At 50.1% G+C, this 25,919-nt stretch overlaps 2 protein-coding genes across 2 annotated transcripts in view; one reads left to right on the top strand and one right to left on the bottom strand.

Moving 5' to 3' along the window:
- Positions 1–25,919, top strand: part of MAPKAPK3 (MAPK activated protein kinase 3) — an 87,071-nt gene that overhangs the window by 19,967 nt on the left and 41,185 nt on the right. The gene's annotated exons all lie outside the window — the stretch shown is intronic.
- On the bottom strand, positions 17,960–24,748 carry CISH (cytokine inducible SH2 containing protein). The gene is made up of 3 exons (XM_009560645.2): positions 24,060–24,748; positions 19,330–19,556; positions 17,960–18,840 (listed from the first exon to the last, which is right to left on the bottom strand). Exons 1-3 carry the CDS (start codon positions 24,104–24,106, stop codon positions 18,338–18,340), a joined length of 777 nt encoding a protein of 258 aa, XP_009558940.2. The 5' UTR covers positions 24,107–24,748; the 3' UTR covers positions 17,960–18,337.

The raw sequence follows: 25,919 nt of genomic DNA, 5'->3' as shown, positions 1-25,919 counted from the left end.
TCAGAGAAAAAGGGTTTCCTCTTGTGCATAATAAATAACTTTTTAAGAAGCTGCTGAGAAGGATGTGGAGTGAGACTGAAAGGCTTCTCTCTTCCAAAAGCTCCGCTAATGTATGCAAGCAGCAGTAAATATTTTTCATTGCAAACTGTCACGCTTGGTTTAAGATCCCGCAGGTGAAAGTCCGTAGCAAACTCTGTGTTACCCAAATGTGCTTCTTTGACCTTATGAAAACCAAATAAATGCACCGTGTTGTGGCCTTGGGGACAGGCCAGAAAAAACCCTGCAAATGGAGCAATATCATCACCTTGCATCGCAGTGCGGACGATTGAAGGAAAGCCATGTGCTGCTAGAGCAGGAAACCCATTTAGTTTATTTACCTTTCTTCAGCTTCTAATTTTCATCCCAGTCATCTGGGGTTTTCTGGCTGTTATTTTACAGCCAGATGCTCGCAGAGCTTCCTTCTGAAACCCCTGCAGCTAAATGCTGTGCTGCGGAGAAGCAGAATGTGGGCCAAATCCTTTCTCCATCACCTTGGCACAGTTTTCTTGAAGCAAGACAAATTGCACGTGATGAGCTGAGAAGAGATTTCGGTCCCAGATGAGTCTGGCTCACCCTAGAGCCGTCTATTCCATAGAAATAGGTTTTATAGGAAGGTGTGGCTGCACACAGAGCTGCTGAGAGTGGAGTTGGGAGTTGTGGTGGCTCTATGTGAAGACTTGAGAAAGCCGTGACATAGGAAAGCTGTTCTTGTATGCAGCTGCTGGACGGGAGCTGGTAACGGAGATCATTCCCAGCACAGGCTGCCTGTGCCAGGCTCGGCATAGGTTAAACCTCACTGGCGTGTGGCAGGTTTCCTTCTCCATGATATTTGTTGCTGCTGATGTTGACTTCTTACTGATGTTTGCTTCCTGCTGATGTACAACGTGTGCTGATGCTGGGGACTGAGTTTTGGTGTGATACCTGGGCATGGCTGCTGCCCCTCACGGAGGCGTTTTCAAAGCCAGGAGCTGGAATTACTGAAAGCAACCCAGAGGTATGGCAGCAGCAGCGAGACAGTGCTGGGCAGGGGAGCGGGGGGAGAGGTGGCCGCAGTGGCTGCCGGTCCCGATGCGCTCCAGCTGGGCTCATCCCCACATTTTCCAACACTTCAAAAAGAAGATAAAAATAATCCTGGGATTCACGTGAAAAATGAGAGAGGAATGTCGGGAGTGCTGGAGGGTCTGTGCAATGTGGCCTCTTTCCTGCCATCCTCCATCCTCCCCCTCTTCTCCCCGTCCCCCCCAGCCCTGGGGTTCTAGGAAGAGCTCGAGCCCAGTCAGCAGCCACCAGTTCTGGGAACTGCGGCCCCGGGCCCCACGGGACGCTTCAGGGAATTCTCGCTGCCATTCCAAGGATGGCAAAAGAGCTTGTCCAGTGACCTGGGGCTCCCCAGCGGCAGGGGGCAAAAGTTTGGAGTCCTGCCATGTGACTGGGAAGATTACCAGAGCCGCGAGGGCCTGGAGATTTATGCCCTGCTCAGAACTGTACTACAGTGAGTTGTTTGGCTTCTTGCGGGAGAGAGAGAAAGAATTTGCTACACAGGAGATACCAATAGTGACCACAGGAATTTAGAAAAGGGATATGGAGTTAAAAGGTCAAAATTTCCCGCCATCAGTCATCATCTCCTTGGTAGGAGTCGCCGAGGGTGCCAGGAGCTCAGGCAGCGATTTCAAGACTCTGAAACCTCCCACAACCGCATGACTTTGAATAAATAAAACAAAAAGCAGCAAACTGAGATTGAGCCTGGCTTGTGCTGCTGTCCCGCGCTTTCTGCTTCCCACTGCCATGGCTCCCACCAATTGTTTGCCTGTTCCGGATGCGTACCCCCTCCTTCCAAAGCAGGAGACAATGGGAGCCTGCAGAGCTTCTAAGGAAAACACTTAGTGTTGCTACCTACAAATTAGTGTTGTTCTCCCTTCCCATTTACAAGGTAAAATTATTTTATGTGCTGCTGGCAGCCTGGGAGGAGTACATTTCTCACAGCCCTGTACTTGAAATACATCCTACATATGGGCACTGAGTTGCTCTGAGTCAGCTTCAAATTAGCAGAGATTTGAGGAGAGGAAATGTTGGAGTTGAATTAAGAGAAGCCCTGAAAAGTAGGATTTGGGGTGCTGGGGAACGAGAAGCTCAACATGAGCTGACAACATGCACTCACAGCCCTGAAACCAACCATGTCCTGCGCTGCATCCAAAGCAGCGTGGCCAGCAGGGAGGGAGGGGACTGTGCCCCTCTGCTCCTCTCTTGGGAGGCTTCACCTGGAGTATTGTGTCCAGTTCTGGAATCCTCAACATCACAAGGAGATGAAGCTGTTGGAACAGGTCCAGAGGAGGCTACGAGGGTGATCTGAGGGCTGGAGCACCTTCCATACGAGGACAGGCTGGGATAGTTGGGGTTGTTCAGCCTGGAGAAGAGAAGGCTCCAGGGAGACCTTATAGTGACCTTCCAGTACCTGAAGGGGCTACAAGAGAGCTGGGGAGGGGCTGTTCATAAAGGCCTGGAGTGATAGGATGAGGGGCGATGGGGATAAACTGGAGAGGGGCAGATTTAGACTGGACATAAGGAGGGATTTCTTCACGCTGAGGGTGGGGAGGCCCTGGCCCAGGTTGCCCAGAGCAGTGGTGGCTGCCCCATCCCTGGAGGGGTTCAAGGCCAGGTTGGATGGGGTTTGGAGCCCCTGATCCAGTGGGAGGTGTCCCTGCCCGTGGCAGGAGGGTAGGACTGGTTGAGTGTTAAGGTTCCTTCTAACCCAAGCCATTTGTGTTTCTATTCCATGTAAACAGACTTTATTTCCACTAACCTCCAGAGGGCAGGGAACAGCTTCCCATTTTGCTGCCCGTTTTACATCAGTTTTTAGCCTCCCTCTAAAGATCTTCCCTATACCAGGATATGCTTCCAGTGTTTGATCTGACTTTGTGATGCTGGTTTTGAGCCTTTCCTCTTCTTCATTTCTTGTTTTTTTTTTCCTGTGTATTTTTCCATTGTGGAGAAACGTTCATAAAATGAGATCCAGCAAAATCGCTTCAGCTCACATATGGTTTTGGGACGAAGCATGTGCTCACGTTTTGGGAGGAGGCAGCTGCTCTTGCTCTTCATGTAAAGGGCCTTAATTGATACGTAGGGCCTTAATGGATTCACAGGATTATGCTGCCAGAGTCACTGTTCCATCAAAGCCATAGCAACTCCCTTCTTGCCTCTCATTTTCTTAGCCTATTAGGTGTATTTGGTTTCTATGAACCATTAAAATGCAGAAGAATAGCCCTTTATTAAGGTTTTATTAGCATTTAATTTGCTTTTTAGTTTTTGGTAGGAGATGAAAAGGCTTCAGTCTTTCCTAGAAAGAGAACAGAAGGGTTGCAGTGCTGTGCTAGGATAACTGCGTGGGCTCTGGGGCGATGCGGGCAGAGGCTGCTGCCGTGGGGGTACCTGGAAGGAAGGCACGCTCCCTTCCAGACAGTAAATGCGTTGTTTTCTACCTGAGCAAGTTTCCCTGCAAGTGATGAGCAATGCCTGGGATTGAGAATGGAGCACGGCTGCGTCCTCTGCAACTTGGGCTGCCTTTCCGTGGCACTTGGGCTCACTGAATTGTGCCACATGCTGGTTTGGCTCCTAAAGTAAAGCAGCTTTTGCCTTTTCTCCGCTTGGGTGTTCTCCGTGCCATGTTGTTATGCCAGAAGTTGCAGCGGAAAATTCTGCTTGCTGGACTCCACAAGACCCTCCAGGCTGGCACAGCAGGAAGTTTGGAGCAGCTGGAATGAAGTGGGAATAACTGTGATAAATAACTGTGGAATGTCGCCGTGTATCTATTAATCTTGCCAGTGCAGTGTGAGCCATGGCGTGTAGGAGGTTGTGAAGCTCATCTCTTATCTGCTTCATGTTTAGATCCGTACTCGTGTCCTGCAACAGTGAGCAACCTGCTCTCTTTTTAGATTCCAGAGAAAGGTCCACATACTGCGACATGTCATGCTGCTGAGGTGCTCGGACCAGAGCTAATCCGAGCTTCTGTGTCCATTCAGTAGGTGGCCGTGGCGCTGCCGGCTGGGGTCCAAGAGCACCATAGCTCTCTGCAACCAACCGTGTCCCCAACCGTGTAAGGCTGCGGCCAGTGCCTGGGGAGTGCCTTCCCATTCAGCCCGTGTGCGCTCCGGGCCCTGCTGAGACGCCTTTCACTTAGGAGTGGGTTTGAGAAGAGGATGGATGGGGTTGAACAGGGACATTGTGCGTATCCTGGGCGTGCTTCTTAGGAATCCAAGTACACCTCTCTCAGCCTTGCAGTGCTTAGTGTCCTTGTAACGTTGGGATTCATTTTGGAGCCACAGTACAGCAGGGACATAGGTTGCTTTCTGAGTTATTACAGTACAGAAAGGGCAACTGGAGCTCTAGGAATAAAAAGTGTGTGCGCAGTGTCCTTGGCCTTACTGCTGCCACTTTGCTGTGCCAGTCCCTGCTAATGGGTTTGCGAATACCCATTTCTGTCACGTGCTGAATTCTGAGTCGTCTTTTGCCCCACAGCTCACTGAAAAGCGTCTGTAAAACTGCCGGCTCACCCCTTTTCCAGGCAGTTCTCCCCAGATACCCCTCTGGCAAGGTGCCGGCCTAGTGTGGGTCTTGATGTCCCCTCCATCCACCAGGGAAAGCTCAGCAGCAGCTTTGCGTGGTTCCCTAAAAAACAGTTCCAGCCGATCCTGTGCCTCGCACCTTGTCCTCTGTGTTTCCTGTGGCGGATAGGATTTGCCCGTAGAGCAAACCAGTGGCTGTTGCTTGGGTTGTTTTTTTTCTTAATTTTTAATAAAACATGCAATTAGCTTCCTTAGAAAAGGCTGCTCGGTGCTGTGATTGGGCGCCCGGCAGAGGAGGGCCTGCTGCCAGCATGTCTGAGTTCCTGGAAGAGCTGAAGTGCAATGAAAATGACCCCAGGGAGCAATGGGCTTTCTACAGAAACCCGGCAGTCTGGGGGAGGGCTGGCTCACACAGCCTGGTTTCAAGAGCTCATTTAGGTTCTTTTCTGCAGCCTAAGAGAAATGGAGAGAGCGACAGTGGTGCACACAGCTTCACTCACATCCTCCAAGGGGAGGCTCGTAATGCTTCCTGCAGCATCAGGTGCACTGAAGGCACTGGGCTGTCCTGCAGTTTTCCTGTTTGTCGCAGGGCACCCTGTGGGTACTGTCAGCATCCTTCCTGTTCCCAGAGATCCAAAAGCTCAGCAGATAACTCATCCGCTCCCTATTTACACCATAGACTTTTAATTTGAGATCAGATTCCCATTTGTATGATGTTTTCTCTCGCCTTTCTCTGTTTGCTCTGTACTTGCCTCTCTGCTTTTAAAGGAACAAACAGGAATTGCAGATTACATATCTGTAATTTGGTCTTTCACTCGCTGGGCTGATCTGGCGATAGGGTCTGTTCTCATCTTTTTGGATCATTGTACTCCCACAGATGTTCTGATATTTACAGAGTCGCTTCAAGCTTGTCTATTTTTTTTATCTGGACCAAACGCTTCTGACTGATGTTTGAGGGCATTCGTGAAAGAAGGGGGAAACACCTCCTCAGTCATTGTAGAGAGGCCGAAGGGAATTAACATGAATTAAAGATCTGCCTATGCTATGATCTGGAAATAAGACCACAGTGGAAAGGAAAGATGCGGAAGTTGCATTCCACCCGATCTTGCTTGGCTTTCAGCATCCTCTGGGTGCAGCCTGAGCCATGAGGAAGCCGGGGAAGGCATCTCTGCTTTGAGGCTGACTGACTGGAACCGCTGTATAGGAAAACACATGTGCCTGCTTTGCAGGAGAGCGGGCTCAGCTGCTGTGCTGCGCAGCAGGAAGAGAGCGAACCTTTGGAGCCTACGGCTTCAACTGCCTTGAGGTCAGGAGCCTGTCTTTATCAAGAAGCCAGAGTGCACTAACCCGGTGCATGGATTTACAGTGTGCTCTCTGCTCTCTGTGTACACACAGCATCTTCCAAGAGGTTGATTTTATCAAACCTTCTGCCTCACTGAAATAATTTAATGATCCTGTGTCTCAAACTGAGACAGAAACGTGGGGGACTTGGTGCTGATGGGGCAGGATTATAACATTCTCCTGTAGGCACCGCCAGGCTCTGAGTGTGACAGACCGTTGCCCTGAACACAAAGCCCCTCGTGACTCGTGTCATTCCTGTCGTGTAGGGCAAGCATTGGCCCAGGCTGCAGGCCCTGCTGGCACTGAGCTCCACGTTGTTTTCTTGCATGCAGAAGGGGTTTTCAGAGGTTAAGCAGAAAGGCACGTTGCTCTTGGTGTTACACCTGATCCGTGGATGGATCTTGCTCAATAGCAAATGCAACTCTGTTTGTTGGCTAGTGACAAGTCAGAAAGGGCTCTGTTTTTGTTTCCCACCCAAACGTCTACCCCCTGGCTCCTCCATTCCCACATCAAAGCCTTAGGCTCTCTGCGGTCACTGTGTGACTGACCTTTCACACATCCTTCCATAGCTTGGGTGGCTTAACTGCGCCACATTTACCACAATATGGGAGGAAGATCAAGTCCAAAGTATGGCGCATAGGTTACAAAATAACAGTGCGTGGAATGGAAGACGCAAAAAGTACTTTGCTACAAAGGGGAGGTTGAGTACAATTTCAAAATTACCTTTCCAAGCTTTTTGGTCTGCTTTGGAGACAGAAAAATAGAGATACACGTAACGAAAGTGCTTGACATTTACCAGCAGAGGGAATTGAAACGAATCAGATGTGGTGTGTGAAGACAGCAGGAGGGAAATGCTCTGTTGTAGTTGGTTTCTTTCCAAGCAAATCATCTTAGTCATCTTCCATCAGGCAAACACTGGGTGGAAAGGTTGTTTGTCATAAGAAGGGTGTAGCCAGATGTAATAGCATCCAGCTTCCCAGGAAAAGCTAATTAGCTGACTGAGGAGTGAGACCTGCTCAGGTACGCTGGCGTTACACCACTCCAGCTAAATCCGAACGAGTTTCCAAAGAGTGACCGTGATTCATCGCAGCCAGCAGCGAGCCATAATGGGAAGGGTTGGCCGCCTTTAGCACTCCGGTGAGCAGAGGATTTGTGTTTGTGCAAGAGCAATAAACACAGGGTGCAGGCTGTCGGACAAGAGGGCAAATTGGAGTTTTTTTCATTTGAGAGGGAAAGGACCAAGAGAAGACCTTGGTCAGGAGCCCAGGAGGCAGCTTTACTTCCTGAGCTTATAAAGCCAGGCTTGGAAATGGGGAGGGAGGGTTCTTTGCCTGAAGATATGTGGTTGATTTCCCTGAGACAAGGGGAAACATTTAGTTAAGTCCGTTCTGCTCGCCTTCATTGTCCTACCAATCTGATGGATTTGTCCCTTCTCTGGCGGTGCTGGGAAGAAGGGAGGTTGGGCCACTGACAAATAGTTCTCGCTTGCAGTTGACGCAGCATTGCAGAGGGCAAGAAAAAGTCACCTTTGTACAGAATGGCTTTGGGCCCAACTTTGTTTTTGTGAAGGTTACTTGTTCCGCTGTGACCTCAGCAGAGACGGTAGCGCAGAGAACCAACCCCTTTGTGCGCTGGCCGTAATCATTTCTCCAGAGCTGTTGCTGAGATTGTTTCTACATCGCGCGGCGGGCGACTCTTCAGGCTTGGGTAGAGCACCGTTAGTTTTGGCGATGGGCTTTTTGCCCAGTGTTTGGAAAGGGCATTCCCGCTGCAGCGGTTCCCAGCCAGACGCGTGGCCCGGGGCTCTGCGTGATGATTTGAGCTGAGGTTTTAGGTCAGAGAAGGAAGTTTGGGGGACTTGAGCTCGATTTGATCCTCTCCAGGGCGCCAGTGGGCCACCCCTGTCTATGCCCTGTGGTGCCTAAACCCACTGCCCAAACGTGGAGGTCAATGTAGTCCTGTGACATCCCCGGGGATAAAGGAACAATTTGAACACATCCTCTGTTCTTGGGTAGTTCGAAGGGTTTTCAGTGAGGTGCACAGGATGAGTTTTAGCTTAAGAAAGCACAAGAACTGTCTGATCGCCAGAATAACTGGTTTAAGTGAGCACAGTTATGGGCTGCTTGGAATTTGATGTTGAAGAAATGAACTTCTTTCTGCAGAGAGAGCTATAATTTTAACGTAGACCTTGAATTGTTACTTGGAAACTATGTAGGGTTTGAATCACCATTAATAGTCCCACTTTGTCCTCAGCTGCTGGATTTTGTAGCTGCCTTTGTGTGTCTCAAGTTCTGGTTGGTCACCACTGGTAATCTGGTATTGCTCAGAGATTTTTTTGGTGCCAAGGGAGCAAAGGAGCAGAGAGGAGGAATGACACGAAAACTGCACTCATCCAGGCTCTGCCATCGAGTACCGTGTAGGAGCTGTGGGTTCGGTCCTTGTGTCCTAGCCTTGCAGTCTCTGCTTCCCCTCTGGAGGCCACGGGGAGGACACACCAAGTCCCAGTGTCTCTCTGCCTCAGAGGAACAGAAGAGGAGACAGTTGCTGGGGTTCATAGGTTTAAATAATCAAATTTAAAAACAAATATCCAGGAACTTTTCTCTGTGAATTGTTGATGTCGGTGCCGTTTTGCTATGCTGACTGCACTGCTTTATCTGTGTTTAGGTTTGCTGGTGTCCAGGTACCTCCATCCTTTTCCCTGTTGCTGTTAGCGTCACAGCCACGATTCTTTCAGGATGGCGGGCAAGCTTTGCATCCATGGAGTAAGACTGTGGTCTGTGTTGATTTGTAACAGAATCGTATTGGCATGTGTACTGATCCCGAGGCTTAGGAACTTCTGATGAAGCTGCAGAAAACAATGTTTGATCGCCTGTGTTCTTCACACAAACACAGGCAGAAACTCGCGTGTATGTTTTTGGGGGTGTCTTCACAGTACTGAGCTGGGCTCTTTCTTTGGCAGTGGTTCCACCTGGCATGAATGCCTTAATGACAAAGACCCTTCTTCCACCCCCTTTTCCTTTACTTGATACCATAACATATAAATCTCGTTTGACTTCATCTCCCATTGCATCAAAAAAACATGTCTACAAGGCAAAAAGATACATGAAAACTCAGTGTTCCCTGCCATAATTTGAAGTGCTTTCTTTGGTGGGTTTTAGTCCTCAGTTGCCTCCAAACCAGCACTGCCGTACTGGTCCTGTCGGCCACGGGAAGGCTTGAGGGCAAGAGCGAAAAAATAATTCCTTTATGCTTTGGTTTCCTGTGATATCATCTTTTGAAGTGCCCGTATTAGAAAGCAAACATACTGGGACAGCAAGGCATGGGAAGTATTTGTATCTCTGGTCAAGGTAAACCCTACGAGCAGTGTTGACCTCAGCTAGCTACGTCATCCTGTATTTGTTGGGTCATTCCATGAAATGGCTGCTCTACCTAGAATCCTCCAGGGTCTGTGACATGTTCTCTTTCCATTCAGTCATTTGTTTTGTCAATAACTGCAGAGAGAACTTTGAGAGCTTTCCTTTCCGCTCCAAGAGGGATTAATGATGCTGGGGGTAGTATCACTATAGGATACCCAGGATTTGCTGGAAGCCTCTGGGGTGTCACTCCGCCTGAGTAATAGGCTGAAGAGGGATGCTGGCTGCTGCTGGGGGAGTGGGGAGAGACAGTTGGGAACCTGCTGCTTTGACAGTTACCTCTTTCCCTTAACCCAAGCGTAAGAAGCAAGAGCTGCTCAGTCAGGAAGAGGGAACCACAGGCGAGGGAGTGTGTGGGTCTGGCCTCCTCCCTGCCTTCCCCACGGCTGGCGAGGCGCAGTGGAATTCTTCCCTTGCCCTAGAGCCAAGTTCAAAGGTTTTGTGTAGCCTAGGGGTGCACTAGTGGGTCAGACGGGAAATGGTGTGGATGGAGAGAGATGGACTGAACAGAGTAACAAGCAGCTGCAAGAGTGGCAAACCAGTCTGGTTTAAGCTGAAAGAGGGGAGATTGAGATGAGATGTTCGGCAGAAATGTGTTCCTGTGAGGGTGGGGACGCCCTGGACCAGATTGCCCAGAGCAGTGGGGGCTGCCCCATCCGTGGAGGGGTTCAAGGCCAGGTTGGATGGGGCGTGGAGCCCCTTATCCAGTGGGACATCCCTGCCCATGTCAGAGGGTGGGACTGGATGGTGCTTAAGGTCCCTTCCAACCCGAACCATTCTATGATTCTATGATCTAAGTGGCCTGCATTAAAAGGGGAAAGTACAGCTATTTGCTTTGTAACAGCATCAACGACTTCTACAGCAAAGCGTTTCCTCACCACCTGAAGGACCAAACTTTTCCTCCAGACCAGTTTTCAGTATCCTGAGGAGCTGAGGTTATCGTGACATTTGCACGCTCTTGCTGGAACCGCTGTTTGTGAATCCCCAGTGTTGGTGGCCTGGCAGGTCACACTGACCCCGCTCCACACGCCGAAGGATTTGATCATCAAGAAAGGGCTTTGCATGTGCAGGGAAGTCTTCAATCTTCTATATTCTTGGAAAGAAAAGAGCACTGCGTACTCCCTGTTCAGCCCCTGGCTTGTTCTAGCAGGCTGGCAGTGCTGTTTGGTAAGTGTTCGCTGAAATGGTGCCCAGCGCTTCTCAGCCAAGATGGCTTTTATAGCCCAGGACTGGAGGGGAGGGGAGGGAATTAAAGAGGAGTGAACTGCAGAGTCTTTCAAGAATGTAAAGAGTATTCCAAAACCAAAAGCTTAGGAAAGAAGGAGCTGTTTTCAAAGAGTTACAGAGATTTTTTTTTTCCCTGGAAATAACACTAGGTCATGTTTGAGGCCTTTTCACCTTTACATTTAATCATAACAACACCTCTTATTACTACTTAATGCTTCCGAACATGTGCAAACACAGTGTGTGCACTATGCAGCATGTTTCTTCAGTGTATTTACAGGCTCAAGGGTGGTGTTTGAACTCAGCCTCTGCAGAGCTTGGCAGCGGCTGCGGTGACACTTGCATGATGGGAAGCGTCACTGCCAAGTTGGGTAACTTCTGACAAGTATCTACACAGCTCTGCCTTCTGGAAACTAGATCTCAAAGCGTGTTGCTGTTCTAGGGAAGAGGCAGCCCTGACATTAAAGCGTACGCAGTCTCTCTGATCAGCTATTAAATCTCTGCCAGTTTGCGCTGGGTGAGCCTATAGAGAGCAAGCAGTAAGGGATGGTCGGATGGGGTGAGCATCCCAGGAGCTCAGCACTGGCTCCTCTCACAAGTGTAACTTCTTTGTCAAAACTATAACCCACATCTGTTGCTTTTAGGAGTTGTCCTCACTCCTAAAAGTGCTGTCCTGGCCAGTGTCAAATGAGTTGGCTGAGATCAATCCACCTTTGTGTCCTCAGTTTTCTATGGACAGATGTTTACATCCCAAAGTGGCAACGGGATGTTCTTACTGGTTTATGTGTAGGTGAATTCAAGTGAAGCCAGAACTGAACTCTACGATGCATGATGAGCTTTCCTTTCACTTTTAAAATTGAAATGTCCCGGCTAGCGTTTATGCACGCTGGTGAGGCGGTGTGTGAAGGAAGGTTCTTCTCGTGTTGAGTAAGCTGCATCTCAGAGTTACAGTTTCCTTTAATGACAAGTTCATGTCAGAACTAGAGCAGGGATGGTATCCTTGTCTGTAAAACTAGGAATATTAAGTGGAACAAATTCAGCCCTGAAGTAAATGAATTCCCTCACACTCAGTGGGAAACTGAGCAGGATTGAGCCCGTTTTGTTTCACAGGTTTCATAGGCAGAGCTGTTTTGGTGGGAGCAGCGCTTCTCTGACAGCTGCAATCGGAAACGTTGCAGCATATCTTCTAGATGAAGACCATCACATGATGGCGTTACACAGTCTGCCGGGCTGCAGTCCAAGAAACTTGAGTCCTGGCTGAGCTCTGCCACTGATTTTTGGTTGACCAGCTCTTCCTTTGTCCTCTCGTATTTATATCCTAGGCTTTTGAGAATTATGAAATCTCTGATTATACATTGGGACAATCTAATGCTGCAGTAGCCAGCATTGTTCCAAGCTTTTCTTGTCACTGTAGCTGCACGGGGGTGCATTAGAACAAAAGCCTTTCCTGCACAGATACACTCTCTTAAAATAGCTATTATTACAAAAACTGGCCCATCCAGTCCCACCCCTGCCATGGGCAGGGACACCCACTGGCTCAGGGGCTCCAAGCCCCATCCAACCTGGCCTGGAACCCCTCCAGGGATGGGGCAGCCCCCACTGCTCTGGGCAACCTGGGCCAGGGCCTCCCCACCCTCAGCGTGAAGAATTTCTTCCTAATGTCTAATCTAAATCTTCCCCCTTCTGATGTAAAGCCATTCCCCCTTGTCCTGTCCCTGTGCTCCCTGATCAAGAGCCCCTCCCCAGCTTTCCCGGAGCCCCTTTCAGCACTGGAAGCTGCTCTAAATTATCCCTGGAGCCCTCCCTTCTCCAGGCTCAACGACCCCCACTCTCAGCCTGTCCTCATAGCAGAGGGTCTCCAGCCCTCAGATCATCTCCATGGCCTCCTCTGGACCCATTCCAACAGTTCCATATTTTTCTTCTGTTGGGGATTCTGGAACTGGACACAGGACTGTAGGTGGGGCATCCTTTTCATAGTTTCCTCTTGAAGTTTATTGCTTAGGCTAAAAGTCAGTATGATTTTTCTTCTGCCTGTTCTGTTTTGCCTACCAGTAGCCTTTTCCTTTGAACAATATAATCTTTTTTCAAGTAAAAAATACCCCACGTTCTTACTAAAATTTGGATGTTTGTGTACACTCATCCGTTTATGTGATGTTCATACAGAAAACCTCTAATCTGATTTAATTCCTAGGAGTACTTTGCCTTTTTTGCTGTACGGCAGAGGTGATGAGGGATCACCTCCCGCAGAGGGAATGAGGGATGTCTGCCTGATGTTGCAAGCTTGATGCCTTCTCCTCAAGGCCACTTGCCTCACTTGTTTGTGCAGCAGAAGCCACACCATCACTGTGTTTCTCAGGAAGCATAACTGGAAGTTCAAAACGAGGTTCACATGAGGCAGCCTTAGCCTCCAGATAAAGCCGTGCCCCCACGCGTTCCTGTTCCCTGACACTCTGGCAGCCGTGATTATAAAAAAAATAAATAGGCAGGGCTGGGTGTGGGCAGAAAAGAGGTATGGCTCAAAAGAAATGAGCTGGAGTCTGAACGTGTTATCAAGGCACTTAGCAACTGCATCGCCCTCTCTGTGTTATCACGCCGTTAGGCAACACTGGCAGGACTGGGTTCCCCTGATCTCCCTCTTGAAAATTCAGTGCTAGGTTGCTGTGAACAGAAAAACACAGAAAGGTGAACGCATCTCCCCAAGGACAGGGCATCTCTCTTTAAATAATACTTTATTTGGCTGGTTTGTTTTGTGTAGAGCTACCTAGTCTGATGGGGTTTAATTCCATTTTCTCCTGCAAATGATAGGTGGGGTTCCCTGGAAATGAAGGTGGATGTATGGCAGTGCTAGGAACTGAGCAAGCTGGAAGGTGTCACTTGGCACCCACAGTCGCTCTGGCACGTCTCCACTGGATATGGCTTTACCCCGTGTTCCAGACCTCTGGACTGCGGCGGAATTCTGGGCTGGGGAAGAGGACATTGCATTTCCAAGAGGGCTGCAAGCATTCAGCAGTCGCTGGGAAGAGCCAGGAGAGGGCTGGGATAATTTGGTTTAGACAGATTGGAATGAGAGAGCGTGATTCAGCAGGGCAGAAAAGCCATGCATACAGCGTCCAGTTAATTTGATTTTCATTTTCTTAATATCATCGATCGCATCCCAGTACCCAAAGGGGCTCAGGAGAGCTGGGGAGGGGCTCTTGATCAGGGAGCAGAGGGATAGGATGAGGGGGAATGGCTTTAAATTGGAAGGGGGAAGGTTTAGATTAGACATTAGGAAGAATTTCTTCACGCTGAGGGTGGGGAGGCCCTGGCCCAGAGTGCCCAGAGCAGTGGGGGCTGCCCCATCCCTGGAGGGGTTCCAGGCCAGGTTGGATGGGGCTTGGAGCCCCTGAGCCAGTGGGAGGTGTCCCTGCCCATGGCAGGGGGTTGGAACTGGATGGGCTTTGAGGTCCTTTCCAACCCAAACCATTCTATGATTCTATTCCTGACCCTAATAGTCTGCTTTTCAGACTCTCAGTGTGTGTGTCTGTGGTCAGAAAGTGCAAAGCAAGTGAAAGGATGACCAAATTGTCCTGCATTGGTGCAGCAGACTGCCCAGGTGTCACCGGGGGAAGTGTTGGCAGCCGTATTTCAGTGATTATAAAGGCCAGTCTGCATTTGCATGACTGCTCCTGTTTCCAGAGGTGTGGAACTCCATCGTAAAAATCAGTTGAGTTTGGTGCAGGAGTTCTCAGAACACAAACCTGTTTGCTTTAACAAAACGTGCTGAAGATACAGGAGAGTGGGAGTCATTCAGGTAACAGCGATGCAGTAAAACCACGTGGGCTCGCAGTTATGGGTTGGCTCGACACATGCCAATGTGTCTGTGGAAAGGGAGCAGCAGGCTGTCATATCTGTGGCTGGGGAAGAGAGTAGCCCAGCTAAGGGATTAAGAAATTACTTCATGATGTGCCAGAAATGCTGCATCTTTCTGTTCGGTATTTTTCAGGCTTTTCAGAGTTCCCCTTTAAAGACAGATGCAGCTTTTCCTTCCTTTTGTTTTCATTTTCGCACTTACTTTGATGGTGTTTTGTTTCTACCCCACCTAGCTTTCTTTCCACCTTTCCTGTAAAACCGAGAGAGACGCGATTGGTTTTGTTTAACAACTTCGTCTTGAGCGGATGATTCCATTGGCAACATTTCCTGGCTGGTGGGCGATGGAAATCTACCCCTGGACTCATCAGTGACGTTGTGGAAACAATGTTTGCTAGTGAGTGCCAGCCCCAGGCTGGCATGGAAAGGACAGCACGTGCTTTGGGAGTACTTCAAAGCACCGTTTCCAACATTGGAGCGATTGGATTCAGGCAGGGATAGTGATGGAGAGGAACTGGTTGAGCTCCTGGCTTTTCTGATCATGTTTTATGCTCCCAGTGGTTGAGAGGTCACCGTGCTTTGTGTCAGGCAGGGTAGGGGGGATGTGGCATCAGTCTTTCTCCTGGGATTTGAGTGCGACAGGGCTGTGGTGGAGTCCTGTGCCAGCAGAGGGGCTGCCCCAGTGTGTTCCCTGCATTTGATAGAGGTATGACAGATGGAGTGGCCCCTGTGTCCTGCTGACACCCCAGGGCAGATCCATCTCCCCGGTGGTTCCCTGCATGACGGGGTTGGTGCGTGGGGTGATAGGAAGGGGAAAGGGTGCCAGGCCGGACTGCAAACACAGGGAAACTGAGGCCCAGCAGCAACAGAAGATGGGGAAGAAGCTGCTGCTGTGAGGCTCCCATCCACAGCGTGGTCTGCCTTCTAGGGACTCATCTTTCCACACCTGCCATGCACAGAGCTTTAATTTGGGGGCAAATGGAAACCTGCTGTAAACCAGCTGCCAACTTCCCAGTTATGTTCCATCTCCCTCCCCCAGGACTGTAATGGTTTTCTACAGCACACAGAAGCAACACAAAGATCATTCTTGTGCTCTTCTACATCATTAAAGAAAGTTCCTTTGGCCCTCATTGACCTTGGACATGGGTTCCGCCGCTGCTCCGCTGGGTGCGGTAGAAACCAGGCCTATGCTGCGGGCGATTCTGGTGTTCTCTCTCCCAGTACCTGAAAGGCTTTTGGTTTTGTTAAACGTTTTCGTGTCTTGTTTGGAGAAATCAGTCAAGAGTGCCTAGTTTTCTTGGGGAGGATTTCTAAGAGTAGGAAATGAATTTGTCCCTTTGGATTTTACCAAAGACTTTTACATGGAATGGCTTTAAAATATATTTAAAACGTTTATTTAAAATCCAAGTCAAATGATTTTTAACAAACTGCCTCAAGGTAGAAGAAACTGACTTTTTGGAGCAACTGTATTGTTTATTCTTTGTATTGCAGTAGCACCTAAAGAACCCTATTGTGCTAGATGCGAACAAACGTATAACAGAGATGGTCCCTGCCCATACGAGCTCACAGCCTCCAGCTCAGCCTCCACACCGTCCCGCTGGGGCATCACCCACGCGTTCGTTCTTGTTACATGCTTGTTTCGGCTCGGGGGGCAATGAGGTCAAACCTGCCAGCTTGATTCCCTCCTTACCCCCGACAGAGAAAAGATTGAGTAGGAGGCAAGTTCCAGCGAGCTGAACAGCTTGCCCTTCCCCGCTGTACGGTTCGTCACGCGCTGTAGATACTAAGCCTGGGGCCGAGCCGTGTGGGCTTCCTGAGATCACTGCTGCTCCTTGAAGAGCCCTGGTTTCCTTGTTCCCAGTGTCCTCAGGCAGATAGAGGTGTTTGGATAAAAGGAAGCTTTTTCAGTGGTTTATAGTTTATATATTATTTTAACAAAAAAAAAAAGGTTTGTTTTGCCTTCTAAGCTGTCATTCTCCTTCAGTGCCTTCCCAGGGCTGCTGCCATACGGGGAAAGGGGGAAGGATGTGTTAGAAAGCAAACCTGACATCACACATGCACGCTGTCAATCGTCAAAGTATCAAAAACAAAGCTGCAAAGAGAACTGATTTGTATAAATGTGGAGAAAAAAAGAAAAGACACTGACTGAGCACCTCGGGCTGTCCTGTCCCTCCGGGCAGCTTTAAAGGACGGTGGAAGGAACTCCACCCATTTTTTGAGCTTGTGTCCTGGGTCACCATCCCATCCTTTCCCACCTCCTCTCTCACCCCTCAGGTATGGCTGGGATTTGTCTCTTGAAATTTATGGAGCCTGAGAGAGAATCCCAGGGAGGGATGATCGAGGAATCCGGAACATTGGGTTGTGCTTGATCAAGTTACAGGGGCTCAGGGGCAAAAGAAGCCAGAAAATAATTTCATTAGACCATTCTGTTCCGTCCTCTGCTCTCAGTCAGTGGCATGGACTGGCTCCTACAGGCTGGGAACGTGATGGGATCACGCAGATGAAGAGGAAGGGGCAACTTCTCTGTCTATGCTTGGTCTCAGATCCCATCTGCCTTGCTGCAAAAAAGCAAGGAGAGCCGTCGTGCTTCCCTTGCAGAGGTGTGAAAGCGATGGGGAGCGAGGAGTAAACCCCAAAAAACTAATTAAGGAAAATAAGGTGGAGAAGGGGAGAGGAGAGGTCCGGACCTGGGCAAATAGAGAAGTGGAATTGTGGTCTCCAGTGTGTGCTAGAGCCTGGCTCTGATTGAAGCCACGTGGCTCGCGGATGGTGCTGGCAGAAGCAGGGCAAATGGCAGTTTGGCATCGCATTAGCAGAGAGGAAGGATAGCTCTTTCTACCAAGGTGCTTCTAACTGGTTACCACCGCAAAATAAATAAATAAATAAATATCCTGACGCTCAGCATGTCCTGGCACAGCTCAGCAGAGCCATCTCTGAACGCCGTTCTTGCCCCGCGCCTCGCAAGGCAAGGGCAGGGCCGGGGAACAGCAAAATGCAAGCCAAACGCAGAGCGCTCCAAAACCAAATCCCTCTGCCTGCAAATAAGAAAGCTGGGGTTTTGATTACATGTTTCTAAGTGTTTTGTCACCCCTTTGGAGATGGATAAGATGAAAAAGAATGGGATGAGTGCTCCCTGGCCCAAGCTCAATGTCCTGAATCTCTACTTGGAGCTCTCGGGGAAGAAGGGCTTCCTCTAAGAAGTCTCCTGTCCACAAACTAGGACACAGCATGTGCCTTTGGGAGGGGCACAGGCTGCTGCCAGTGGGCTTTGAGGTTATTATACCCAGCTCCCTGTAGCTCAGGAAGGAAAAATCCATTCTTTGCCTCTGTAGAAGTGGGTCCAGATACAGTCATCCGAGTCCAACATACCCCAAAAGTCTGGGGGAGCTTGGATGTGGACTCCTGCAGCCTGTTACAGGGACAAGCTCAAACAGATACTCTTTGGATGTGAATCCAAATCCCTAGAGTTTTGGCTGGGAGCCTTTATCCTATCTCCAATCCCACAAAAAGAAAACTAAACAAAAAAAACCCCAATAAAGTAAAAGGTGCTTTTAAAATACCATGAGGAGAGAAACTGCCATGGAAATAAATAGTGAAAATAACAATGTCAACATTTCGGGTGTCACAGCAACTCTGAAATTCAAGTAGTGTGCGCACGCCTACAGTGCTTTCTCCCAGCCACCGTTGGCACGGCCTGAGGTTCAGAGCTCCGGTTGCGTCCCATTGTTCACCGAAACCACCAACTCCTCCCTGGCACTGGAATGGATTTAGAGAGAAGGGGAGAGGAAAGATGGATGCAGTCTCTGCTGATCTTTGCTGTGCCCACCTGATGCTGCGCTTCAGTGCCACAGAGGCACAAAGTTCTCCTATTTCTGTCCCTGTCTGACACGCCTGAGATAGAACGGCCACGCTTCAGAGCTGGAAAGGGTATTGCTTCAAGTAGTCCCCCATCCGCCGAGGTAGCGGGAGCTGGTCCACGTCGGATGTGGACTTGTTGATCCGTAGCCGGCAGAGGTGCTGTAGGCTGGGGATGTTGTCCTTGCGGCTGAGCGGCCGGATGAGTTTCAAGTGGACCGCAGCTGCTGCCATCTCTTTTTGCATGGGAGGTAGAGGAGATGGAGGCGGGTAAGGAGCCTCGTTCTTGCTTTCTGTTGTGCAGGACGTGACATAGTGCTGGATAAGACTGACTACATCTGGGAAAGCCAGGATGCGAGGTTTGGACAAGTAGTTTGAGTCCAGACGGAACCTGCTGTCAGCATATTCGATGCGCACGTTGGTGGGACCCCGGTTTGTCTTGACAGAAAGTGTGAACAGGTAGCTGGGGTGGGTGCTGTCCCGTACCAGGAAGGTGCCTTCAGGCATCTTTTGGAGATGCTGCTTGGCCTCACTGGCAGTGATAGATCCCCAGTACCAACCTGGAAAAGCAGCCCAGAAAGAACTTGTTAGGCAAAGAAGGGCTGGCAGTATATTTGGAGATGCCTCAAAGACAACCAAGTATGCAGTTTGGGAAGTAACCAGGCCCTGAGTTAAGAAGACTTTTCAGATATTAAGGCCGTGTCAAGCTGTGAGGGATTCCCACCTGTGCCTGACATTGCCATGTGGGGGCTTGGGATGGGGATGGGGGTGGCTACTTTGGCAGCTCCTGCGGTTTACGGAGAAAGAGGGGGCTTTTTGCATCTCCTTCTCCTGATTCAGTTATAAAAGATGAAGCTTTTGCTTATGCTCACAATAAATTACTTCACGATATGAGTTTGCAGAGACTGCAAAGATACGTGCTGCATCCACCAGAGCCAGCCCTGGCTGCCACAGCCAGGTTCCCATCTGAACTGGGATTGGGAGAGCCTGCCTGGGGCACGGGTTGCGGTTGGCTTCCTCTAGCCAAGTGACTTTGAGTTGAGCCTTACCAGATTCTCGCAGGTAGGAGAAGGTTTTTGCGATGCAGAGAAGGTCTTCCTCGGGGTCTCGTGTCTGAGGGGGGTTGCTGTCTGGAACCGGTGCCGCAAAGGCAGGCGCAGATTCCTCCTGGAAGGCCACAACTGGGAGCGGCTGCATGATGGGCTCTGACAAATCCGCCGCGATGCCCCTTAGCGACAGCCTCCTGATCTTCTCCTCCGCCAGCAAAGGATGAGGTCTGAAATGAAGGGCACGCTCTGCTATTTTTCCTTGCCTTGAAATAGGTTGCAGCGTCTGCTCAGCGCATGCTACCTCCTACTACAACATGGTATGTTTTATAAACAGATGCTCGGTATGATTATGTCTCAAACAGAGAGAGGCAAGAGGGAAAAATCACACAGCTAAAGATGAGCCCTTAGAAACAGGGAGAGCGACTTGGCCTCTTTTGCCGTGGAAAAGGGGGTCTGTCTTGCAATTTAGGTTGATTTGAAACCTGATAGTTTTGGATGTTGCCTTTTAGTTTTAAAGCCAGTGAATTTCATAGCAGCATTATACCTTCACTTACGTGATTACAATGTTGGAGCATTTCTTTTTCTGCCAACTGATTTGTTAGTCATTTACTTGCAATACAATTAGAAGCAGAATGGGGAATAGCTTGGGTTTTGTCCTACCCACTTTCTGCTCAAGGTTGACCTGATCCTACATGTGTCTGGTGGAAATCAGGGCGAGCTGATCTTGTAGTAGAACAAAGAGAGTCCTTGTTTTAGCCAAGCCTGTGAAGCCCTAGCGTTCAATGGCGCGACAGAGATCTCCGTGCGACTGTAATCCCTGCAGGATTACTGCAGCAGGAGGTTCTGACATGTTGGGCTGCTACAAACTTTAATCCCTCTGTGGCCTAGAGAGCCTTAGTGCAGTTTCCCAGAGGCTGCAGCTCTCCTGGGCTATGGGTGCTCCTGCTGTGCAACGCAGCGATGCCCGAAGGAAGGAAGGCAGAGCTCCAGGGGGAGGATGGATGTTGAGGGCCAGGGAAGGCTTCCCAGGCAGTCTCCTGAGCAAAAGCATTAGTTCCTCTCTTTTCTCCTCGTCTCTTGGCTTCTGTGTGCCCTGCTGCGGGCCCTGTGTTATAGCCCCCACGTGCACTTGATTGCTTGAGATGTTCTTTCAGACACTTGATGTAAGGGATGGCTGAGTTTCCAGAGAAATCCAGCCCCATCCTCAGTGTGGGACCATCACAGCACCGCTGGAGCTGAGTGACGGCAAAGGCAGCCACAACCTCCTTCCACATCACAGGGGATAGAAGCAGAAAGAGATTTGGAAGAGATGAACCTTTCCCTTCCAGCCTTTGTCCTTCCCTGTGCTTTATGTGAACGGTGGCACTTGAGGTGCACACGTGAATGTGCTGCGAACTGATCTGCCCCTCATCACGGCTTTACTCCACCTCCCAAACTGCTGAGCTGCAGGTATGGGATGGGGAGCAAGAAGGAGGCATTGGGGGGAAAAGTAGCTTAGAGAGAAACTGAAAAGGACGTTGCAATGATTCATGAGCGAGAGCCATGATCAGTCCCATGACTCCGCATTTCTAATAAAACCACGTAGGTTCGCAGTAAGGTTTTTGTAAAACCACTGGAAAAGTTGAGTCTACAGAGCCACTTCTTGCCCATGGAGTACACAGCCCCCCCTCCCTTCTGCTGGCATTTAGAAAAAGACATTCTCCCTTTTTCCACATGTCAAATTACATTTCGGAAGCAGGATGTTTCCTTGGCATTTGTGGCATTTGATCCTCTTTTCTTAATTTATATCCTCCATGGGTAGGAAGCCAAACCTAATCAAAGTGATTGCTGGCCTTTATCTCCACTGGGCACCCTTGATCCCAGAGACTGTGTTTTCCCAGAATGGCGGATCTGAATGTACTTTTACACAGGGAGATCACTATTGGGAGACAGCCAAGTTCTCTTTTAAGTCCCACCTGAGCTACATTTGTAGGTGGCGAGGGCTGCATTTTTAAAGAGATTTGGATGTCTCCCTCTTCATGTCATGGTCTTCTCAACTGTCTAGCTGCCTGCCTTCTCGGGGAAAGGAGATTCCCGATTTTCCAACTCCCTGCAGTTTGAGCAAGGAAGGCTGTTAATCAGGCTCGTCTCCGTATGAACCCAATCTAATCGCTGGTGCTGTGCGAGGCGGGTGTTCCACAGCACTGCGAGCAGAGCATTCCCTCTGAGGTGCGTCCTTACCCCGACCGTTCACTGAGCTGAACATGACTGGGACCAGTGTTAAGTAAAACCAGTCCTGCACCGCTCACTGCCCGCTCGCTCCCCAGATCCTGAATGCTGCAGTCCAAATTCCAAAATCTTTCTCCGGCCTTAATGTTTCTATGATTCTATTATGTGATTCTATGAAATCTCTCTGAACTTATTTTCTCCTGGAACTTTTTTCTGGCTTTCCCATTGGGAAAGGTTTTGAACATTAGGAAAACTTTTCTCGTTCTTAGCATGGAACTACTGAAAACTAGTAGTTTTCTTTTTCTACCCCTACTTTGGAAAGGAAATGAGGAATTGGCTAAGAGACCAGGAAGGAAGGGAGAAACAGCAAAGCCAGCTGGGGAAATGCAGGAAGCTATGGATTTCAAGGGCTGGAGCAGTTCACAGTTCTGTCTTCAACCGTGCATATCTGTCAGTAGGTCTCTCTCAGAGAGTCACCCCGGGGTTCTCTGAAGCAGAACCCATGGGCTTGAGATTAAGTTTTCCCCTGTGCTCGCTCCCTGCTGCCTTACACTTTCTGCTGCCTGAAGCTGAAGAAGCCCAGCCCCGTGTAGCCACTGTGGAGATTCTTCCACTGCACCCAGAGAAGGGCCAAGCTTATCCCCTTCCTATTTTCCTTCTATATTCCTGCCTTATGCCCCCCTCTCTCTCCCTAAGAAAGTCCTAGTGCAGGTAGTCTCAAAGGAGCACAGTAGGATTAGGAATTCTCATAGACTGGGAGGTACTGGTGTCCTAAACAACTTTGTTGAAGAAGAAAGAGCTGCTGCTGTGTCCAGAGCAGCACCAAGTTCGAGAAAGAGAGAGCAAAGGGATCAGCGAGGAATGGCAGGCTACAGCTTTTAATGAAAGTACATTTGCAAGAGGGGTAAGAAGAGTTTGCTGGGCTAAGGACACGTTGAAAAAGGTCCACTGACATGAAAAAGTCAGCCCTTTAATGGGAAAGTATTAGAAAATGATTAGCGTTTGTAAGAAAGGAGGTAGAGGAGAGGCGTGGAGGATCAAGACTGAAGAGAGTAAAGTGTCGGCACAAGCGTTAGCAGTCTGTGTGGAGTCAGGGGAGAAACAGCAATAAGCTTCCCTGTGCTTGGGCAGTTAGTGCTTCCGAAAGCCTCGGGAGGCCAAGGAAGTTCAAGAGCATCGGGTACCTCTGGTATCAGTCAGCATCAGCTTTGCAGATGGGTTACTGATAAGGTAAAACTTTGTAACACAGGGCAAATGGTGTAAGAAGTGTGTGGAGTTTGGTGTGAACAGGAGGCAGAGTGTAGAGTCCAGGGTGTATGAAATCCAAGAGGATTATGAAAAATGAGCAATAAACGGTCATAAAAGGTATTAAAAGCCAACCGTGTACCCATCTGGCTATGTAACAAGTTCTCTGGGCGAACGGAGCAGTAGCTCTGGTACGTTAACCCAGGAGAAAAGCTTCAGAAAAGGGTTTCACAAAGCCCAAGCTGAAAAATGAACTCCCTTTGCATGGCTCCAGGAGCCGCAGCAGTAGACTGAAAATGAGAGTGGAAACAAACCCACTTCAGTAGTAGGGAAGTATTGGTAAGCATGAGCTCTGCTTGTCTGTGGAACAGATTTTGGGGGGAAATGGCAGAGAAATCCCTGTGCTGTGGTCATTTAGAGCAGACAAGGCAAAGGCATCGCGTCTGAGGGAACCCGTGGAGGGCCGGAGGGATGGCGAACCCTGACACTATGGCTCGAGCTGAAGCAAATGCTGATACTTCCCGAATACACAGCATGTGTAAAAATGCCAGATGGTTCTGCAGACCAGGAATTTATGGGTGTTGGTGGCCTGAGCAGATCCTACAGGCACTGAAGTGCCAGCCCAGCGGTGCTGGAGAAGGGACCAGAATGTACCTGTTTCCCCAAACAAGGGTGCTGGGACTGTGTGCGCCCCATGGGTTTCATGCTACAGATCGCCTGTTCAAACCTACACGTAATCTTATCCCAAAAGGAAACAGAAAGCCAAAATTAAGTGTTTCGCATGAATGTTTAGAAACAGACAAAGCCACCTGAAGACTGGGGAAGCGTTTTGGTGTAAGCGGCTTGTCTCCAGTGGGACATTCAAGAACACCTTTGGTTTCAGGCTTGCGTCCCTGCTCACACACAGCTCTGAGCAACGCGCCCCACGTTCTCCCTCATTTTCACTCCCCCAAGGACTCTGAATTCCGTGCAGCTTTTCAGCAACAGGAAGCATGGAAATCAGGAATCATGGAATCATAGAATGGTTTGGGTTGGAAGGGACCTTAAAGCCCGGTTCCAATCCTCCTGCTACGATCCCATGGTTTCTGGCCATGGACTCTCCGAAGCAGACACAGAGGACACCCGGGCACAACTCGGCACTCGGGCAGTCCAAGTCATTCCCGTTCTGATACGGTCACAGACGGCAGCTCACACGAGTCTAAAACCCATCCCAGAGAATCCCACTAATTACAATTCCCAAACCACGGCTTTGAAAAGAAAGCTGCGGCGTGGCTTACCCCTGAACACAGAGGATCATGTCACTCCTGGACCAAGGGAGGAGCATTAAGTCTCCAAGAAGGTGGGGAACGCTCTCTCCTCTTCTCTTCCTCTCTTCTCGCCTCCTTGTCCTTCGCTTCCAGAAGGAGCAGGCTTGTCCCAGCCTCAGCTCGGGGTGGGCGGGCACAGGAGGCGGCAGAGCTCGGGCTTTGGGGCCGAGGGCAAGCGGGCAGGAGGCGACCCAGGCTGGGCGGGGAGCCTGGGATCCGAGGGAACGCGGCGGAAAACGAGGCGTCCTCGTTGTGCTCGGCAGAACACGGCAGCGAAGAGAGTTTAAAAAATAACACCCAGGGAAAAAAAGGGAAATCGCGTGGATTTAAAAAGGAGCCGAGCCTCCCTCAGAGCGGTGGTTTAGGCAACGTTGGGAGCTCTGGGATATCGATAAACAGCACCGATAAGCAACGCCCGCGGTTGGGAGCGGCGGGGCAGCTCCTGCCCTTCCCTGCCTGCGGAGCGAGGCGGCTCTGAGGAAAAAACCTGGCTCGGTAATCCTTTGTTTGCCCTTTTAGCCTGTTCCAGGAAGCGAGGGATTCCTGGAATCGTATTGTGTGCGCATTGCTCCGCCGATACCGGCCGCGCGGGGGGGGGAGAGGAGCGGGCGAGGGTATAAATAGCGTGTCCGGCTTGGTGCGCCGGGAGGGCAGGGCCGGCCCCGCGCCTTCGCGGAAACGGCTTTCATCCCGTTCCAAGAACTTTCCAGGAACGTGGGGTGGGGAGCGGCCAATGGGAGCCGCCGGCACCGCCCCCCCATCTAAGGGCACCGCCTCCATCAATGGGCGCCGCCCGCCAGCCAATGGGAGCCGCCGGCGCCGCCCTGTTTATGAATGGGCACGGCCCTCTATGAATGGGCACCGCCCTCTCATGAATGGCCCCGCCCCATCAATGGGCGCCGCCCGCCCAGCCATGGGAAGCGCCATGCCCATATATGGGCATCGGCTGCCAATCAATGGGCACCGCCTCCACCGTCCGCCAATGAGAGGTGCCGGTACAGCTCCGCCCGCCAATGGGAGCCGCCCTGTCCATATATGGGCATCGCCTGCCTATCAATGGAAGACGCCTCCACTACCCGCCAATGGGAGACGCCGGTACCGCCCTGACCGCCAATTGGCTCCCATTGTCGGTCAGGGCGGTACCGGCGTCTCCCATTGGCGGGCGGTTGGTTCGCTGTGGGATGCTGTAGGGTTTGCAGCCCATCGCAGGCATTCGGGACCTATCATGACGTATGCTTTTTACTTAGAATTGGGCTCCATCTAGTGATCTTGTTGTGCAAAAGGCTCTGTGCTGCTCTTAGAGGAGCCATTTCAGTCAGATGTTGGTCCAGATGGTGAGACTGATGCTCCCGGCACTCGCTTTTCCTTCAGCAGCAATAGCTACAATTGGTGATTCCTCCTTGAAAGCATTCTGTAATCCCAGGACAGGGTAGCGGGTGTTGAAATAAGAGAGGTTTTGTTTGAATGTGGTGATTGCAAAGCACCAGGTTAAACATAGAATCATAGAATGGTTTGAGCTGGAAGGGACCTTAAATATCATGGAGCTCCAATCCCCCTGCGATTGGCAGGGGCACCTCCCACAAAGCATTATTGCCTATGAAAAGCTCTATAAACCTGCTTTTATCTCCGCCACGGGGAGCAAAGAGCTGTTTGCTGATGAGCTTTCCCACTTGTGTGGGTAATAGAAACTTGGATTTATGGCTCTTGTTGAGCTTTTCTTCCTTTCTCCTTCCTCCCCACTTCCTTTATTTCATTTTTGTTGAGTCTGAGGCAGCTCCAGAGCCAAATGGAAGAACAGGAGTAACCCCGTGGATATAATCTCTTTCAAAG

Source organism: Cuculus canorus, chromosome 11 (assembly GCF_017976375.1).
Source record: "Cuculus canorus isolate bCucCan1 chromosome 11, bCucCan1.pri, whole genome shotgun sequence".
Classification (NCBI taxonomy): Eukaryota; Metazoa; Chordata; class Aves; order Cuculiformes; family Cuculidae; genus Cuculus; species Cuculus canorus.
The sequence above is the reverse complement of the archived record's forward strand: the minus strand, read 5'-3'. Positions and strand labels throughout refer to the sequence as shown.

Coding starts and splice junctions, on each gene's coding strand:
- CISH (XM_009560645.2), bottom strand. CDS start 24,106: ATGCTCCTCCCTTGGTCCAGGAGTGACATGATCCTCTGTGTTCAGGG. Junction 19,557..24,059: donor ATGATCCTCTGTGTTCAGGG/GTAAGCCACGCC, acceptor CCTTCATTTCAG/ACCTCATCCTTTGCTGGCGG. Junction 18,841..19,329: donor CTCCTACCTGCGAGAATCTG/GTAAGGCTCAAC, acceptor CTGCTTTTCCAG/GTTGGTACTGGGGATCTATC.